Raw genomic sequence first — 18849 nt, 5'->3', positions numbered from 1 at the left:
GAAGAACCCTGGACCCAGCAGACACAGGGGGCGAAGCAGTGCCCCCAGGAGGCTGAGCAGACAAGGCGGGGTCGGGGCTGGAGACAGGGACACCAGCCTGCACGGCACTCAAGTGGCTTGTGGGGATGGAAACCGCTGCTCTGTTGGGTCCGCATTTCACTCCAAACTCCTTTCCCCAAAAAAAACTGTTCTGAAGGGCACAGGACGCCCCCGCGCCCGCCCTGCGTTCCTTCGCGGTGACTACCTGCTGGGAACGAGGGGAGGGTCCTGGCTGCCGGCCGCCGCCTCTTGCCCGGGGTGCAAGCGCCAGGCCCGGGTCGCGCGGGGTTTCCGGCACCTGCCTGCCCCGCCCTGCGTCGGGGTCCCCACCTGGGCGCCGCCCTGGACGGGGCGGGGCCTACGTGGCTTGAAATGCGGGCGGAGCGGGCGCGCGGAGACACTGCGGACCGGGCTGCGAGCGGGCAGGTGCGGCGGGCGCGGCGGGCGCGGCGGGCGCGGGGCCGGGCAGGGCAGGGCGGCGGCCGCCGAGGGAAACCGGATCCCGGCTGGAGCCGCACGCCGAGGCCAGGGTGGGGGCGCGGCGGCCGCCCGGGGCTTGGGCTCTGGCCGGGCAGGTTTCCCGCCCTGGGCAATTTGAGCTCCGAGTCCGAAGTGGCGCCCGGGACTCAGGGCGTGGAGAGGAGGCGCCGGCCGCCCCGATCCCTCATAGGAGAGGCGGCCGCGGGCGGGGGTCTTGGGCGGGGGTCTCGCAGGCCCAGCGGTTTCCCCGGCAGCAAGGACCGCCCGGGGCACACTCTGCAGGATGGGAACGCCCAGGCCAGGAGGCAACTAGGCCGACAAATTGAGAGAGGTGACTCCTGGCAACCTCGCCGGGAGGGAGGCGTCACCGACCCGGGGAAGCTGACTGCTGTTGGGTGAGCGGTTCCCGGGGTGGCCACGCCGAGTCGGGTAAGCAGTCACAGGGTCACCTGGAGACCCGTGGGAGGCAGAGGCAGGAAGGCCTTGTCCATCACTTGGGCCCGGGGCTCTGCTTCCCTGCCCCTCCGCCCCCACTGCGCTGTGCCAAGCTTGTTATTGGGGCCACTGATGTCTGATCGTGGTGCAGGGTGCAGGGTGCAGGGTGCAGGGTGCAGGTGGGCGGGGTCTCTCCACCAGGGCACACAATCCGGCAGAAGCTAAGGCTGCTGCTCCATGTGTGGGCCCAGGCAGCTGCCAGGGTCTGTCCTGACCTGGCTCAGGCAGGCGGCTGCAGCCTCCCGACCCTTGTCCCAGGCTGCGGTGGGGGCCTGCTGGGCAGTCTGGTGACAGTGACCTCGCCCAAGAGATGCAGAGCCACCTTCCTCAGGAATGGCCCTCCACCACTTGGGGCCTGGGGGCCACCTGAGGTGGGGAATCCACAGGAGGGGCCCTTTGTGCCTCAGACTCCGGGGAAATCTGCTCGGCTTCCTCCCGAGCCCATCACCCTAACCCTGACCCTGTGCTCACCTGGACGGCAGCCACCTCCTCCAGATGTCCCCACACTCGAAGCTGCACCCCCTGCCCTCCCTCGATCCAAACCCTCTGTCCAGCTGCCCTCCCGAGGCCTCACATGGAGTCAAGTACACCCACTCGTGGGCCTTCCTCCTGTCAAGTCAGGGAAGGGACTGGGCCCAGGGAAGGGGCAGGGCCGGGAGGGGCTCATACCAGGCCCAAGGTCAGGAAGAGACAGTGAGTGGTGCAGCCAGCCACAGGCTGCATCTCACACATGGTGCGGGGTGGGCATGCACTGGCAGGCACTCACACACGCAGGGCATGCCTGCCCCCAACTCCCTGCTCCCAAGCGCCCTGTCTCCAGCCTTCCTCCCTGAATCTCCTCTTTGTTTGGGAAACTTGAGCCACTCGCCTGAGCTTATGGCCTGTCTGGGCTGGCTGCCTGTGCCCAGGTCAGGGGCCCGCCCAAGGCGCTGTCCCCACCCCTGCTGGCCCTGCCCCGCCCTGGCCTGCACTACCCCTCCCCCTTGCTGGGAAGTCAGGTGCTCATTTCCCCATTGCCATCCCCGGCCAGATGTCAGGGGCCAGGGCAGGGCCCTGACCCCCCAGAAGCCCCTCATCTGGTGTAGATGCCATAGTGAGTGGCTCCCCTGGGCTCACAGACCCCGCGGGGTCCTGGAATGAGGCATGCTGGAGAGGGCCCAGCCCTAGGGGAGGCAAATGCCAGTACAGGTGGGCAAAAAGCGCCCAGGCTGGGTTCCCGGAAGCAGAGTCTGTCTGAGGCAGGGTCACCGGGCGAGGTCTCAGGATGGCCTCAGGAAGGGAAGGGAGGAGGAAGCAGGGTGGACAAAGGAGAAGCTGGCCTGTCCTGCCGTCTCATGTGCCCCCCAGAAGCAGATCTGGACAATCTCTGTGGCCACCCTAGTCAGGCTGTGCCCTTGAGCCTGGCTCTTCCTGGGGAAGTGCAGAAAGAAGTTTTGCAGTGTGGACCTGGCTTCTGGGGCCACCTCCCTGTCCTCCAGACCAGATACCCTCAACCCAGGTGCACCTGCTGGCTCAGGGCTTGTCAGGTGTGACCAGGTCCTCTTCCCTGAGGGTCCCCTCTAGGGCTGCGGATGATGTTCTATTTACTATGAGAACCAGACAGGGCAGACCAGGTCCCTGCACCCTGCCTGCCCCTGTGGCACCGCCTCCTGGTGCTCAGACCTGTCCCCTGCCAGATGGGAGCCTCGACCTGGCTGCTTCCTCCTGGGACACGATGGGCTGGAGTGGTCTGGGAGCAGCATAGCCTTTCACTTGGTGACACTAGCTGTGTGCCCTGGCAGAAGTGTTCCTCCTCCAGGGACCAGGACATCTAAGCTTACCCACCCCAGAGCTGTGGGGTCGAGGAGTCCAAGCTCCATCATGGATCAGTGGGGGATGGTGGATGGGCCACTGTGGCTGCCAGGCCTTGGTTCCTGGACCCCTGTGGCCCACCTCCTGGGAAACACGCACATGGGAAGCCATGTTTTTGAGTGGTATAGCCGACTTCCTGGGGAACGGTGCCCTAGCCTGCAAGGTGTCATTGGGGAGCTGGCACTCCGGCTGTGCCTTCAGGAAGTTGTTCCTACATCCTGTCAGGCCAGCAGCTTTTGGCTGGGGCAGATTGTGATGTGACCAGTGGGTCCATGGCTAGTTGCACCATGAAGACAGGCGCCCGGGCATCCCTGTGGCGCACTGGCCAGCTGACCAGACGTCTGCAGCCTCTTGCGAGCTTTCTCCAATTCTGGTCGTTGAGCAGCGGCCCCACTCCATGGTCCTCTGCATCCTCCACGTCTTCTCAGCCACCTGACACTGCGTCCTGAGCATGGCCCCTCAGGACAGCTGAGCTGCAGTGCCGCTTCCTGGATCCCTGGCTCTGCGCTCGGCCAGTGGGGTGATGGAGAGCCCTCCGGGTCCGGCTCCGTGTCTGAGGCTCTGAGCAGCCCGTCAGCGGCAGGATGCCCGGAAGAGGCCCAGGACCAGTATCTACAGAAGGGAAGGGAGGGGGCCAGGGTTTTACCAAGGTGGGTAGGGGGGCTGCAGTCTTAACAGGTGGCCCTGAAGGGCATCTCCAAGCCTCGACAGCCCTCAGAGTTGCCCCTGGAGCATGCCCTTCGTGAGACCAGATGTGGGGAGAGGGGATGGGGAGAACCCAGTGCCTTCTAGGGTTAGGCTCTGCATGTTCACAGAGCACGAGCAGCATGGAGTACCTGTGAGGCCTCCAGGAGGCAGCTGGGCACATGGTTTTGGGACCCAGGACAGGCTGAGCTCCTGCTGCAGATGTGGGAAGCTGAGGATAGGTGGGAGGAGGTCTCAGCGTTAATGGGGGACGAAGATGGAGCGGAACCGTCACCGGAGAGGGGAGCCCCTATAGCCCGCGTCGTGGAGGTGGGTGGCGGCCAGTTCCAAAGTGCATTTGTTGAGTTTGGCAGCCGGGGATGGCGGCTGCCTCAAGAGCGGTGGAGTGGGAGTGGGGGTCAAACGTGGGGTCCAGCCCTTCTCCTGAAACCCTTGTGTAGAGGTAGGGAAGGGATGTCATGGACAGGCTGCTGAGCAGAGGGAGGTTCCAGCCGGAATGAGGGGGAGAACCAAGAGAGGGACTGGGGCCCGTAGTGCTAAGAAAACGGGGAGCAGACCCTGCTCTCGGGTGGGTGGGCACAGGGGTGCAGAAGACTGGCCAGGGCCCTAAAGAGCAGGAAATTACTCTCACAGCTCTGGAGGCCAGAAGCCGGAAGGCGAGGAGTGGGCAGGGCCGCACTCCCTCCAGAGCTGAGGGGTGGATCCTTCCTGTCTCTTCCAGCTTCTGGGGCCCCGGCGTCCTGGGAATTCCTTGGCTTGTAGATCCAATTTCTGCCTCTGTCATCACAAGGCTGTCCTCTCCCTGTGTGTCTGTCTTCTTATAAGGACACTAGTTACGTTGGCTAAGAGCCAATCCTAGCCTGGTATGACCTCACCTTAACCGGGTGACACCTGCAAGGATCCTATTTCCAAATAAGGTCACGTTCACAGGGACTGTAGATTAGGATTTAGACATACCTTTTTTTTTTTTTTTTTTGCGGTGGCCGGATCTCAGCTCACTGCAAGCTCCGCCTCCCGGGTTTATGCCATTCTCCTGCCTCAGCCTCCCTAGTAGCTGGGACTACAGGCGCCGCCACCTCACCCGGCTAGTTTTTGTATTTTTTTTTTTAGTAGAGACGGGGTTTCACCGTGTTAGCCAGGATGGTCTCGATCTCCTGACCTCGTGATCCGCCCGTCTTGGCCTCCCAAAGTGCTGGGATTACAGGCTTGAGCCACTGCGCCCGGCCTAGTCATACCTTTTTAAGGAACATAATTCAACCTGGTGCAGAAGGGGACAGGCCTGGGTGGAGGCAGTTGACGTGCAGGACTGGGGAGATGGAGGTGAGGCACCTGCTGCCCTGCTCAGAGCCGGTCGTACAGCTGTGCGTGGAAGGGGTCAGCACAGGGCATGTTGGGGCTGCAGCCGGAGGACCAGGGCCCATGGGGGAGAGAGAGAGCCTTGCCTGGCCTGCACACGGCTCCTGGCAGGACTGCCACACGTCTGCTGAGCCAGCGGTCCCCGGGGCAGGGTGTGGGCTCAGAGGGGCAGTAGCCCAGAGGCCGTGGTGCTCGCGGATGTGAGATCCAGGACAGGCAGAGGAGGATGCAGGGCCAGGCTGAGGCAGGAGACCAGAGCTTCAGACGGCTGGGGTCTTGCTGGAGCCTGGTGGATGGCTATGGAGGGAAGGCGGGGCCTCAGGAGCCGGAGGAGGCAGCAGAGGCTTCTCTGGAGTGACAGGTGCAGGTGGAGTGGGAGGTTTCAAGAGGTCACTGGAGCTGGGGTGGGGCAGGGCATGGGGCACAGCCTTTGGAGAACAAAAGAGAGGCACCCAGAGGCAGAGAGATGCTGGTGCCCAGGCCGAGGGGTGGGCCCTGTGGGTGGAGCCACAGCCCCCTTGGAGCAGGGCTGGGCCCCTCAGGCAGGGTTGGGGAGGGGACCAGGGTGCCCAGGAAGGACTCGAGGACACAGGGCCCTGGGCTGGCGGGAGGGCGTTGGCCTGGGGTGGAGGTTGAAGAACAGCCTGTGGGAGGCACAGCCCTGGAGTCCCTAGAGGCCTCCCGGCTCCACCTGGGCCCCTGTGCTCACACGGTCCCTCTGAGCTTGCACTTCCCTTGGCACTCCCGCCGCGGAGTGCTCCCCGGGCAGACTCAGCTCCTCGGGGACTCTGGCTGTGCGTCTGCGGGCAGAGCCCAGCCCGGGACAGTATGGGATTGGCCCTGTGACCACATCTTCCCCTGTGCCCACCAGGCCATTGGGGGGTCCCTGATTGAGCCTTTCTGTCCCCTGCAGGACAGAGGTGGACCTCCGCAGGCTCTGCATAACCAGCTGTGTGTGATGAGTGGCCACACCTTGCCTCCTCTTCCCGTCCCGGGCACCAACAGCACGGAGCAGGCCAGCGTCCCCAAAGCCATGGCAGCCACGTTGGGAGCCAGCACGCTCCCCAGGCCCCAGGCCAGGAGCATAGCTGGGGTGTATGTGGAGGCCTCAGGCCAGGCCCAGAGTGTCTACACTGCCATGGAGCAGGGCCTTCTGCCTCCTGGGCTTGGGCTGGCTCTGCTAGAGGCCCAGGCGGCCACCGGGGGTCTGGTGGATCCCACCCAGGGCCAGCTGCTCTCTGTGTCCAAGGCCCTGCAGCAGGGCCTGGTGGGGCTGGAGCTGAAGGAGAAGCTGCTGATGGCTGAGCGTGCCGCTACGGGCTACTCTGACCCCTACGGGGGTGAGAAGCTGGCCCTCTTTCAGGCCATCGGGAAGGAGGTTGTGGACACGGCCCTGGGGCAGAGCTGGCTGGAGGCCCAGCTGGCCACTGGGGGCCTGGTGGATCCTGCCCGGGGCGTGCTTGTGGCCCCTGAGCCAGCCTGCCACCAGGGCCTCCTGGACCGGGAGACATGGCACAAGCTGTCAGAGCTTGAGCCTGGCACAGGCGTCCTGCGCTTCCTCGACCCCAACACGCTGGAGCGGCTGACGTACCACCAGCTGCTGGAAAGGTGTGTGCGGGCCGCCGGCTCGGGGCTAGCCCTGCTGCCCCTCAAGATCACCTTCCGCTCTGAGGGCGGGGCAGTGAGTGCAGCCGAGCTGCTGGAGGTGGGCATCCTGGACGAGGAGGCTGTGCAGGGTCTGCAGGAGGGCAGGCTGGCCACAGCGGACGTGAGTGCACGTGCCGAGGTGCGGTGCTACCTGGAGGGTACCGGCAGCGTGGCTGGGGTTGTCCTGCTGCCCGAAGGCCAAAAGAAGAGCTTCTTCCAGGCTGCTACTGAGCACCTCCTCCCAATGGGCACTGCACTGCCACTCCTAGAGGCCCAGGCTGCCACCCACACCCTAGTGGACCCCACCACAGGCCAGCGGCTGTGGGTAGACGAGGCAGTCAGGGCGGGCCTGGTCAGCCCAGAGCTCCACGAGCAGCTCCTGGTGGCCGAGCAGGCCGTGACAGGGTACCACGACCCCTTCAGTGGCTCCCAAATCCCCCTCTTCCAGGCCATGAAGAAGGGGCTAGTGGACAGGCCACTGGCACTTCGGCTCCTGGATGCCCAGTTGGCCACAGGCGGGCTGGTCTGTCCAGCACGCAGGCTCCGGCTGCCCCTGGAGGCCGCCCTGCGCTGCGGCTGCCTGGATGAAGACACTCAGCGACAGCTCTCGCAGGCTGGCGGCTTCTCAGACCCTGGCACGCACGGTGGCCTGCGCTATGAACAGCTGCTGGCCCGCTGTGTCACTGACCCAGAGACTGGGCTCGCCTTCCTGCCACTCTCAGGGGGACCCCGGGGAGGGGAGCCCCAGGGACCCCCATTCATCAAGTACAGCACTCGGCAGGCCCTGAACGCAGCCACGACCACCGTCTCCGTGGGGAAGTTCCGGGGCCGGCCCGTGTCCCTCTGGGAGCTGCTCTTCTCTGAGGCCATCCCCGCAGAGCAGAGGGCAATGCTGGCCCAGCAGCACCAGGAAGGTGCCCTCTCCGTGGAGAAGATGGCCGCTGAGCTGAGCGCCACCCTCCAGCAGGCTGCAGCCACTGCCAGGGTCACCTTTTCTGGGCTGAGGGACACCGTGACACCAGGAGAGCTGCTGAAAGCCGAGATCATTGACCAGGACCTGTATGAGCGGCTGGAACATGGACAGGCCACAGCCCAGGATGTGGGCAGCCTGGCCTCGGTGCAGAGGTACCTGCAGGGTACAGGCTGCATTGCTGGCCTGCTGCTCCCCGGCTCCCAGGAACGCCTGAGCATCTATGAGGCCCGATGCAAGGGGCTCCTCCGGCCCGGCACTGCCCTCATCCTTCTGGAGGCACAAGCTGCCACCGGCTTCATCATCGACCCGAAAGCAAACAAAGGGCACTCCGTTGAGGAGGCACTGAGGGCTGGTGTCATTGGGCCCGATGTGTTCTCGAAGCTGCTGTCGGCCGAGCGCGCCGTCACCGGCTACACCGACCCCTGCACCGGGCAGCAGATCTCCCTCTTCCAGGCCATGCAGAAAGGCCTCATCGTCCGGGAGCACGGCATCCGCCTGCTGGAGGCCCAGATCGCCACAGGCGGCATCATCGACCCCGTGCACAGCCACCGCGTGCCCGTGGACGTGGCCTACCGGTGTGGCTACTTCGATCAGATGCTGAACTTGATCCTATTGGACCCTTCTGATGACACCAAGGGCTTCTTCGACCCCAACACACACGAGAACCTCACGTACCTGCAGCTTCTGGAGCGCTGCGTGCGTGACCCCGAGACGGGCCTGTACCTCCTGCCACTCAGCGACGTGCAGTCTCCGCTGGTGGATGGTGCCACCCGGCAGGCCTTCCAGAACCTGCTGCTCTCCGTGAAGTACGGGCGGTTTCGGGGGCAGAGGGTCTCTGCGTGGGAGCTGGTCAACTCTGAGTACTTCAGCGAGGGCCGCAGGAGGCAGCTGCTGCGTGGCTACCGGCGGCGTGAGGTCACACTGGGGCAGGTGGCACAGCTGCTGGAGGCGGAGACACAGAGACAGGTGGACGTCATGCTGCCCACGCTGCGGGGCCGGGTCACCATCCACCAGCTCCTGGAGGCCCGTATCATTGACCAGCACCTGTTGGACCAAGTGCTGGCCAGGACAGTCAGCCCCGAGGCACTCCTACTCATGGACGGCGTCCGCAGGTACCTGTGCGGCCTGGGAGCTGTGGACGGCGTGCGGCTGCTGCCCTCCGGCCAGCGGCTTAGCCTCTATCAGGCCATGAGGCGGAAGCTGCTGGGGCCCAGTGTGGCCCTGGCCCTGCTGGAGGCTCAGGCAGCCACCGGAGCCATTGTGGACCCTCACAGCCTGGAGAGCCTCTCGGTGGACGAGGCCGTGCGCAGGGGTGTGGTGGGGCCGGAGCTGTATGGCAGGCTGAAGCGGGCTGAGGGTGCCATCACTGGCTTCAGAGACCCATTCTCTGGAAAGCAGGTGTCTCTGTTCCAGGCCATGAAGAAAGGTCTCATCTCTTGGGAGCAAGCTGTCCGCCTCCTGGAGGCTCAGGTGGCCACAGGAGGGGTCATTGACCCCACTGGCCACCACCACCTCCCCATGCCAGTGGCCATTCAGCGTGGCTGTGTTGACCAGGAGATGGAGACAGCCTTGTCCAGCTCCTCCGAGACCTTCCCCACACCAGACGGCCAGGGACGCACCAGCTATGCCCGGCTCCTGGAGCAGTGCCCTAGGGATGAGGCTTCTGGCCTTCACCTCCTGCCCCTGCCAGAAAGTGCTCCTGCCCTCCCCACCCAGGAGCAAGTCCAGAAGAGCCTGCAGGCCGTGCCGGGGGCTGAGGACGGCACATCCCTCTGGGACCTGCTCAGCTCCTGCCACTTCACTGAGGAGCAACGGAGGGGCCTGCTGGAGGACGTGCAGGAGGGGAGGACCACTGTGCCACAGCTGCTAGCCTCTGTGCAGAGGTGGCTACAGGAGACTAAGCTCCTGGCCCAAGCCCATGTCATGGTGCCCGGCCCGCGGGGTGAGATCCCCGCCGTCTGGCTGCTGGATGCTGGCATCATCACCCAGGAGACCCTTGAGGCCCTCGCTCAGGGCACGCAGTCGCCGGCCCAGGTCGCTGAGCAGCCGGCAGTGAAGGCCTGCCTGTGGGGCACAGGCTGCGTGGCTGGTGTGCTGCTGCAGCCCTCTGGGGCCAAGGTCAGTATCGCCCAGGCCATGAGGGACGGCCTCCTGCCCACAGGCCTGGGCCAGAGGCTGCTGGAAGCCCAGGTGGCATCTGGCTTCCTTGTCGATCCCCTGAACAACCAGAGACTGTCGGTGGAGGACGCGGTTAAGGTCGGCCTGGTGGGCAGGGAGCTGAGTGAGCAGCTTGGGCAGGCCGAGAGAGCGGTGGCCGGGTACCCAGATCCCTACTCTGGGGGCTCCCTCTCTCTGTGGCAGGCCATGGAGAAGGGACTCGTGCCACAGAACGAGGGCTTGCCCCTCCTGCAGGTGCAGCTGGCCACAGGGGGTGTGGTGGACCCTGTCCACGGGGTGCACCTGCCCCAGGCAGCAGCCTGCAGACTCGGCCTTCTGGACACACAGATGAGCCAGGTGCTAACAGCAGTTGACAAGGACAACAAGTTCTTCTTTGACCCCAGTGCGCGGGACCAGGTGACCTACCAGCAGCTCAGGGAGCGCTGCGTGTGCGACTCCGAGACTGGCTTGTTGCTGCTGCCACTGCCCTCAGACACAGCACTTGAGGTGGACGACCACACTGCGGTGGCTCTTAGGGCCATGAAGGTGCCCGTCAGCACAGGGAGGTTTAAGGGGTGTAGTGTGTCGCTCTGGGACCTGCTGCTCTCCGAGTACGTCTGCGCTGACAAGCGGCGGGAGCTGGTGGCACTCTGTCGGTCTGGGAGGGCTGCAGCCCTGCGGCAGGTGGTCAGCGTGGTCACTGCCCTGGTCGAGGATGCAGAGAGGCAGCCCCTGCAGGCCACCTTCAGAGGGCTCCGGAAGCAGGTGTCAGCCAGGGACCTGTTCAGGGCACAGCTGATCAGCAGGAAGACGCTGGATGAGCTGAGCCAGGGGACGATGACGGTGAAGGAGGTGGCGGAGATGGACGGCGTGAGGCAGTTCCTGGAGGGAGGCAATTTCATTGCCGGGGTCCTTGTCCAGGGCACCCAGGAGAGGATGAGCATCCCAGAAGCCCTGAGGAGGCACATCCTGCGGCCTGGCACAGCTCTGGTACTGCTGGAGGCACAGGCAGCTACTGGCTTCATCATCGACCCCGTGGAGAACCGGAAGCTGACCGTGGAGGAGGCATTCAAAGCAGGGATGTTTGGCAAAGAAACCTACGTGAAGCTGCTGTCGGCCGAGCGCGCCGTCACCGGCTACACCGACCCCTACACCGGGCAGCAGATCTCCCTCTTCCAGGCCATGCAGAAGGGCCTCATCGTCCGGGAGCACGGCATCCGCCTGCTGGAGGCCCAGATCGCCACGGGCGGCATCATTGACCCCGTGCACAGCCACCGCGTGCCCGTGGACGTGGCCTACCGGTGTGGCTACTTTGATGAGGAGCTGAACCGCATCCTGGCGGACCCCAGCGACGACACCAAGGGCTTCTTTGACCCCAACACACACGAGAACCTCACGTACCTGCAGCTTCTGGAGCGCTGCATGGAGGACCCCGAGACGGGCCTGTACCTGCTACAAATCATAAAGAAAGGAGAAACCTACGTGCATATCAGTGAGGCCATGAGACGCGAGTTGCAATCTAGAACTGCAAAAATGCGCGTGGGGAGGTTTGCTGACCAGGTGGTCTCTTTCTGGGACCTGCTGTCCTCTCCATACTTCACAGAGGACAGGAAGCGGGAGCTCATCCAGGAGTATGGAACCCAGAGTGGGGGCCTGGAGAAATTGCTGGAAATCATCACCAAGACAATTGAAGAAACAGAGACGCAAAACCAAGGCATCAAGGTGGCGGCCATCAGAGGGGAGGTGACAGCTGCAGAGCTGTTCAACTCCGGGGTCATCGATCAGAAGACCCTGCATACACTTCATGTGGGGAGGACTGGGGGACAAGCACTCAGCACACTGGAGTGTGTAAAGCCTTACCTGGAAGGCAGCGGCTACATTGCAGGGGTGATGGTGCCCTCCACCAGGGAGGTCATGAGCCTTCATGAGGCCAGCAGGAAGGAGCTCATCCCTGTAGGATTTGCGACTTGGCTGCTGGAGGCACAGGCCGCGACTGGGTTCCTCCTGGACCCCTGCACCCACCAGAGGCTCTCCGTGGATGAGGCTGTGGATGTGGGCCTGGTGAGCGAGGAGCTACGGGAGAGGCTCCTGAAGGCCGAAAGGGCTGCCACGGGCTTCAGGGATCCAGCCACGGGAGACACAATCCCACTGTTCCAGGCCATGCAGAAGCAGCTCATTGAGAAGGCAGAGGCACTGAGGTTGCTGGAGGTGCAGGTGGCCACGGGGGGTGTCATCGACCCACTGCACCACCACCGGCTCCCGCTGGAAACCGCCTACAGACGTGGCTGTCTGAAAGAGGACATCTATGCGCTCATTTCTAACCAGAAGCACATGAGGAAACGGTTTGTGGACCCGAACACGCAGGAGAAGGTCTCCTACCGAGAGCTGCAGGAGAGGTGCCACCCGCAAGAGGACACTGGCTGGGTGCTCTTCCCAGTGAACAAGGATGCACGGGACTCTGAATACATAGACGACGAGACGAGAAGGGCCCTGGAGGCAGAGCAAGTGGAAATAACAGTGGGAAGGTTCAGAGGTAAGAAGCCAACACTGTGGGCACTGCTGAATTCAGAATACGTGACGGAGGAGAAGAAGCTCCAGCTGGTGAGGATGTACAGAATGGACACGAGCCGGGCACTGCAGAAGGTAGCACACCAGATCTCAGACATGATTGAGAAGCAGGAAAACAGCAACAAACAACTGTGGTTCCAAGGAATTAGAAGACAGATCAAAGCCTCTGAACTCCTCAGCTCAGCCATAATCACGGAGGAAATGCTCTGGGATCTGGAAACAGGGCGGAGCACGACACAACAGCTCAGGGAGGACGATCGCATCAAGTGCTACCTGGAGGGCACCAGCTGCATCGCAGGCGTCCTGGTGCCCACCAAGGACGAGCCCGGCCGCCAGGAGAAGATGAGCATCTACCAGGCCATGTGGAAGGGCGTGCTGCGGCCCGGCACGGCCCTGGTGCTGCTGGAGGCGCAGGCGGCCACCGGCTTCGTCATCGACCCCGTGCGCAACCTGAGGCTGTCCGTGGAGGAGGCCGTGGCCGCGGGCGTGGTGGGCGGCGAGATCCAGGAGAAGCTGCTGTCGGCCGAGCGCGCCGTCACCGGCTACACCGACCCCTACACCGGGCAGCAGATCTCCCTCTTCCAGGCCATGCAGAAGGACCTCATCGTCCGGGAGCACGGCATCCGCCTGCTGGAGGCCCAGATCGCCACGGGCGGCGTCATCGACCCCGTGCACAGCCACCGCGTGCCCGTGGACGTGGCCTACCGGCGCGGCTACTTCGACGAGGAGATGAACCGCGTCCTGGCGGACCCCAGCGACGACACCAAGGGCTTCTTCGACCCCAACACGCACGAGAACCTCACGTACGTGCAGCTGCTGCGCCGCTGCGTGCGCGACCCGGACACCGGGCTCTACATGCTGCAGCTGGCAGGCCGGGGCTCCGCCGTGCACCAGCTGAGCGAGGAGCTGCGCTGTGCCCTGCGGGACGCCCGCGTGACGCCAGGCTCGGGCGCCCTCCAGGGCCAGAGCGTCTCCGTCTGGGAGCTCCTCTTCTACCGCGAGGTGTCCGAGGACCGGCGCCAGGACCTGCTGAGCAGATACCGGGCGGGCACGCTGAGCGTGGAGGAGCTGGGCGCCACCCTCACCTCGCTGCTGGCCCAGGCCCAGGCCGAGGCCGAGGCCGGGAGCCCGCGCCCAGACCCCCGGGAGGCCCTGCGTGCGGCCACCATGGAGGTCAAGGTGGGCCGCCTCCGGGGGCGCGCGGTGCCCGTGTGGGACGTGCTGGCGTCCGGCTACGTGAGCGGGGCCGCCCGGGAGGAGCTGCTGGCCGAGTTTGGCTCAGGGACTCTGGCCTTGCCCGCACTGACCCGCCGGCTGACCGCCATCATCGAGGAGGCCGAGGAGGCCCCCGGGACCCGGCCGCAGCTCCAGGACGCCTCGCGCGGCCCGCGGGAGCCAGGGCCACCCGGGCAAGGGGACGGCGACTCGGGGCGCTCCCCGGGCCAGGGCGAGGGCCAGGGCGAGGCCGAGGAGGCCGCTGCCGCCGCCCGCCGCCAAGAGCAGACCCTGCGTGGTGCCACCATGGAGGTGCAGCGCGGGCAGTTCCAGGGGCGGCCGGTCTCCGTGTGGGACGTCCTCTTCTCCTCGTACCTGAGCGAGGCCCGCCGAGACGAGCTCCTGGCCCAGCACGCGGCCGGCGTCCTGGGCCTGCCCGACCTCGTCGCCGTCCTCACCCGGGTCATCGAGGAGACCGAGGAGCGGCTCAGCAAGGTGTCCTTCCGAGGCCTGAGGCGCCAGGTGTCCGCCTCCGAGCTGCACACGTCTGGGATCCTGGGCCCCGAGACCCTGCGGGACCTGGCCCAGGGCACTAAGACGCTGCAGGAGGTGACGGAGATGGACTCGGTCAAGCGCTACCTGGAGGGCACCAGCTGCATCGCGGGCGTCCTGGTGCCCGCCAAGGACGAGCCCAGCCGCCAGGAGAAGATGAGCATCTACCAGGCCATGTGGAAGGGCGTGCTGCGGCCCGGCACGGCCCTGGTGCTGCTGGAGGCGCAGGCGGCCACCGGCTTCGTCATCGACCCCGTGCGCAACCTGAGGCTGTCCGTGGAGGAGGCCGTGGCCGCGGGCGTGGTGGGCGGCGAGATCCAGGAGAAGCTGCTGTCGGCCGAGCGCGCCGTCACCGGCTACACCGACCCCTACACCGGGCAGCAGATCTCCCTCTTCCAGGCCATGCAGAAGGACCTCATCGTCCGGGAGCACGGCATCCGCCTGCTGGAGGCCCAGATCGCCACGGGCGGCGTCATCGACCCCGTGCACAGCCACCGCGTGCCCGTGGACGTGGCCTACCGGCGCGGCTACTTCGACGAGGAGATGAACCGCGTCCTGGCGGACCCCAGCGACGACACCAAGGGCTTCTTCGACCCCAACACGCACGAGAACCTCACGTACGTGCAGCTGCTGCGCCGCTGCGTGCGCGACCCGGACACCGGGCTCTACATGCTGCAGCTGGCAGGCCGGGGCTCCGCCGTGCACCAGCTGAGCGAGGAGCTGCGCTGTGCCCTGCGGGACGCCCGCGTGACGCCAGGCTCGGGCGCCCTCCAGGGCCAGAGCGTCTCCGTCTGGGAGCTCCTCTTCTACCGCGAGGTGTCCGAGGACCGGCGCCAGGACCTGCTGAGCAGATACCGGGCGGGCACGCTGAGCGTGGAGGAGCTGGGCGCCACCCTCACCTCGCTGCTGGCCCAGGCCCAGGCCGAGGCCGAGGCCGGGAGCCCGCGCCCAGACCCCCGGGAGGCCCTGCGTGCGGCCACCATGGAGGTCAAGGTGGGCCGCCTCCGGGGGCGCGCGGTGCCCGTGTGGGACGTGCTGGCGTCCGGCTACGTGAGCGGGGCCGCCCGGGAGGAGCTGCTGGCCGAGTTTGGCTCAGGGACTCTGGCCTTGCCCGCACTGACCCGCCGGCTGACCGCCATCATCGAGGAGGCCGAGGAGGCCCCCGGGACCCGGCCGCAGCTCCAGGACGCCTCACGCGGCCCGCGGGAGCCAGGGCCACCCGGGCAAGGGGACGGCGACTCGGGGCGCTCCCCGGGCCAGGGCGAGGGCCAGGGCGAGGCCGAGGAGGCCGCTGCCGCCGCCCGCCGCCAAGAGCAGACCCTGCGTGGTGCCACCATGGAGGTGCAGCGCGGGCAGTTCCAGGGGCGGCCGGTCTCCGTGTGGGACGTCCTCTTCTCCTCGTACCTGAGCGAGGCCTGCCGAGACGAGCTCCTGGCCCAGCACGCGGCCGGCGTCCTGGGCCTGCCCGACCTCGTCGCCGTCCTCACCCGGGTCATCGAGGAGACCGAGGAGCGGCTCAGCAAGGTGTCCTTCCGAGGCCTGAGGCGCCAGGTGTCCGCCTCCGAGCTGCACACGTCTGGGATCCTGGGCCCCGAGACCCTGCGGGACCTGGCCCAGGGCACTAAGACGCTGCAGGAGGTGACGGAGATGGACTCGGTCAAGCGCTACCTGGAGGGCACCAGCTGCATCGCGGGCGTCCTGGTGCCCGCCAAGGACGAGCCCGGCCGCCAGGAGAAGATGAGCATCTACCAGGCCATGTGGAAGGGCGTGCTGCGGCCCGGCACGGCCCTGGTGCTGCTGGAGGCGCAGGCGGCCACCGGCTTCGTCATCGACCCCGTGCGCAACCTGAGGCTGTCCGTGGAGGAGGCCGTGGCCGCGGGCGTGGTGGGCGGCGAGATCCAGGAGAAGCTGCTGTCGGCCGAGCGCGCCGTCACCGGCTACACCGACCCCTACACCGGGCAGCAGATCTCCCTCTTCCAGGCCATGCAGAAGGACCTCATCGTCCGGGAGCACGGCATCCGCCTGCTGGAGGCCCAGATCGCCACGGGCGGCGTCATCGACCCCGTGCACAGCCACCGCGTGCCCGTGGACGTGGCCTACCGGCGCGGCTACTTCGACGAGGAGATGAACCGCGTCCTGGCGGACCCCAGCGACGACACCAAGGGCTTCTTCGACCCCAACACGCACGAGAACCTCACGTACGTGCAGCTGCTGCGCCGCTGCGTGCGCGACCCGGACACCGGGCTCTACATGCTGCAGCTGGCAGGCCGGGGCTCCGCCGTGCACCAGCTGAGCGAGGAGCTGCGCTGTGCCCTGCGGGACGCCCGCGTGACGCCAGGCTCGGGCGCCCTCCAGGGCCAGAGCGTCTCCGTCTGGGAGCTCCTCTTCTACCGCGAGGTGTCCGAGGACCGGCGCCAGGACCTGCTGAGCAGATACCGGGCGGGCACGCTGAGCGTGGAGGAGCTGGGCGCCACCCTCACCTCGCTGCTGGCCCAGGCCCAGGCCGAGGCCGAGGCCGGGAGCCCGCGCCCAGACCCCCGGGAGGCCCTGCGTGCGGCCACCATGGAGGTCAAGGTGGGCCGCCTCCGGGGGCGCGCGGTGCCCGTGTGGGACGTGCTGGCGTCCGGCTACGTGAGCGGGGCCGCCCGGGAGGAGCTGCTGGCCGAGTTTGGCTCAGGGACTCTGGCCTTGCCCGCACTGACCCGCCGGCTGACCGCCATCATCGAGGAGGCCGAGGAGGCCCCCGGGACCCGGCCGCAGCTCCAGGACGCCTCGCGCGGCCCGCGGGAGCCAGGGCCACCCGGGCAAGGGGACGGCGACTCGGGGCGCTCCCCGGGCCAGGGCGAGGGCCAGGGCGAGGCCGAGGAGGCCGCTGCCGCCGCCCGCCGCCAAGAGCAGACCCTGCGTGGTGCCACCATGGAGGTGCAGCGCGGGCAGTTCCAGGGGCGGCCGGTCTCCGTGTGGGACGTCCTCTTCTCCTCGTACCTGAGCGAGGCCCGCCGAGACGAGCTCCTGGCCCAGCACGCGGCCGGCGTCCTGGGCCTGCCCGACCTCGTCGCCGTCCTCACCCGGGTCATCGAGGAGACCGAGGAGCGGCTCAGCAAGGTGTCCTTCCGAGGCCTGAGGCGCCAGGTGTCCGCCTCCGAGCTGCACACGTCTGGGATCCTGGGCCCCGAGACCCTGCGGGACCTGGCCCAGGGCACTAAGACGCTGCAGGAGGTGACGGAGATGGACTCGGTCAAGCGCTACCTGGAGGGCACCAGCTGCATCGCGGGCGTCCTGGTGCCCGCCAAGGACGAGCCCGGCCGCCAGGAGAAGATGAGCATCTACCAGGCCATGTGGAAGGGCGTGCTGCGGCCCGGCACGGCCCTGGTGCTGCTGGAGGCGCAGGCGGCCACCGGCTTCGTCATCGACCCCGTGCGCAACCTGAGGCTGTCCGTGGAGGAGGCCGTGGCCGCGGGCGTGGTGGGCGGCGAGATCCAGGAGAAGCTGCTGTCGGCCGAGCGCGCCGTCACCGGCTACACCGACCCCTACACCGGGCAGCAGATCTCCCTCTTCCAGGCCATGCAGAAGGACCTCATCGTCCGGGAGCACGGCATCCGCCTGCTGGAGGCCCAGATCGCCACGGGCGGCGTCATCGACCCCGTGCACAGCCACCGCGTGCCCGTGGACGTGGCCTACCGGCGCGGCTACTTCGACGAGGAGATGAACCGCATCCTGGCGGACCCCAGCGACGACACCAAGGGCTTCTTCGACCCCAACACGCACGAGAACCTCACGTACGTGCAGCTGCTGCAGAGGGCCACTCTGGACCCTGAGACGGGGCTCCTGTTTCTTTCTCTCTCTCTGCGGTGACTCGGCTTCCTCTTCAATTTTCTGCAACTCTGGAGAAGCTGTGGCGTAATTTTGTGTCTGTTTTTTTTTTCTCATTCTTTGATTTTGTTGTTTTACCCATTCGTTATCTGTGGAAAATGTTTTAAGTTATCATGTGACAGTAACTTTTTCTTTGTCCATCAAGGTGTTTCTGGATATCATAATTTTTTTGGTGTGTGTTCTGAGTCCTCTAAGTGTCATATGGTTTTCCTTTTCACTCCTTTTTGATTTTCAGAACATTTTCCTCTCCATTTTGGATTCCCTGCCGGCATTTTACAGAAGGTCACTCTTTAGACTCATTCCATCATGCCATCGGGTGCTGTTTTGTTGCAATGTAATTCTTATTACATGCAGATATTTCCTTTATGATGTGCTCTTCATGTTCATTGTCAAACTCATTTTCCATCCGACGATGTCTACTATTTAGTGCTCTGGCTTAATTTCGGTCCTCCTCCCCGGCCTATCCACCTGCTGCTGTGCCGGCCCAAAGCATGGGCGTTTTCCTGCTGGCTGCTCCACCTTAGAGGTCTGACCTCACCAGCACTGACTGAACGAGTCTGTTGTGGAGAAGGACCTTTGGTAGTAATTTATTAGGAAAAATTCTGAACACATAAGACACGAATGAAACTCGTGCTTGATTTCAGGTTTTTGAAGGTTCAATCACCAATTTTCATACCCTTAATATAGAGATAGTAGATTAAACAAGGGAAGTAAGCCGTCCAAAACCCAGGGTTCCTGGAGCCATATCTCAGAATCGCATTCCCATAGGTTGCAGTTAAGTCTTGCTCAAAGATTCCTGGGAGAACCAAGAAGTTTCGTTGTTCATACAAGTGTGGCCATTCTAGCAGGTGACCAAGAACAAGCGCTTGCTAGTCCCCCTCATTCACTCCACACATGGGTTGCCTGTGGCGTCTGGGCCGCTTGCTCTCTAATGGTAG

At 65.2% G+C, this 18849-nt stretch overlaps 1 protein-coding gene across 2 annotated transcripts; it reads left to right on the top strand.

Annotated features, from left to right (window-relative positions):
* The first annotated feature begins 435 nt into the window (after positions 1 to 435).
* Positions 436 to 18277, top strand: EPPK1 (epiplakin 1). 2 transcript variants are annotated; one of them, XM_065519810.2, is made up of 2 exons: positions 436 to 465; positions 5840 to 18277. In XM_065519810.2, exon 2 carries the CDS (start codon positions 5885 to 5887, stop codon positions 17891 to 17893), a length of 12009 nt encoding a protein of 4002 aa, XP_065375882.1. In that variant the 5' UTR covers positions 436 to 465; positions 5840 to 5884; the 3' UTR covers positions 17894 to 18277. The 2 variants fall into 2 exon arrangements, with proteins under 2 accessions (XP_065375882.1, XP_065375883.1); XM_065519811.2 differs by having other exon boundaries at positions 436 to 948.
* Positions 18278 to 18849: the final 572 nt, after the last annotated feature.

The sequence above is a fragment of the Macaca fascicularis genome, chromosome 8 (genome assembly GCF_037993035.2).
Source record: "Macaca fascicularis isolate 582-1 chromosome 8, T2T-MFA8v1.1".
Classification (NCBI taxonomy): domain Eukaryota; kingdom Metazoa; phylum Chordata; class Mammalia; order Primates; family Cercopithecidae; genus Macaca; species Macaca fascicularis.
Note: the sequence above shows the minus strand (reverse complement) of the source record. Positions and strands in the feature narration are given on the sequence as shown.

What these genes read in the sequence shown, in the direction of transcription:
- EPPK1 (XM_065519810.2), top strand. Translation starts at nt 5,885, where the DNA reads ATGAGTGGCCACACCTTGCCTCCTCTTCCCGTCCCGGGCACCAACAGC.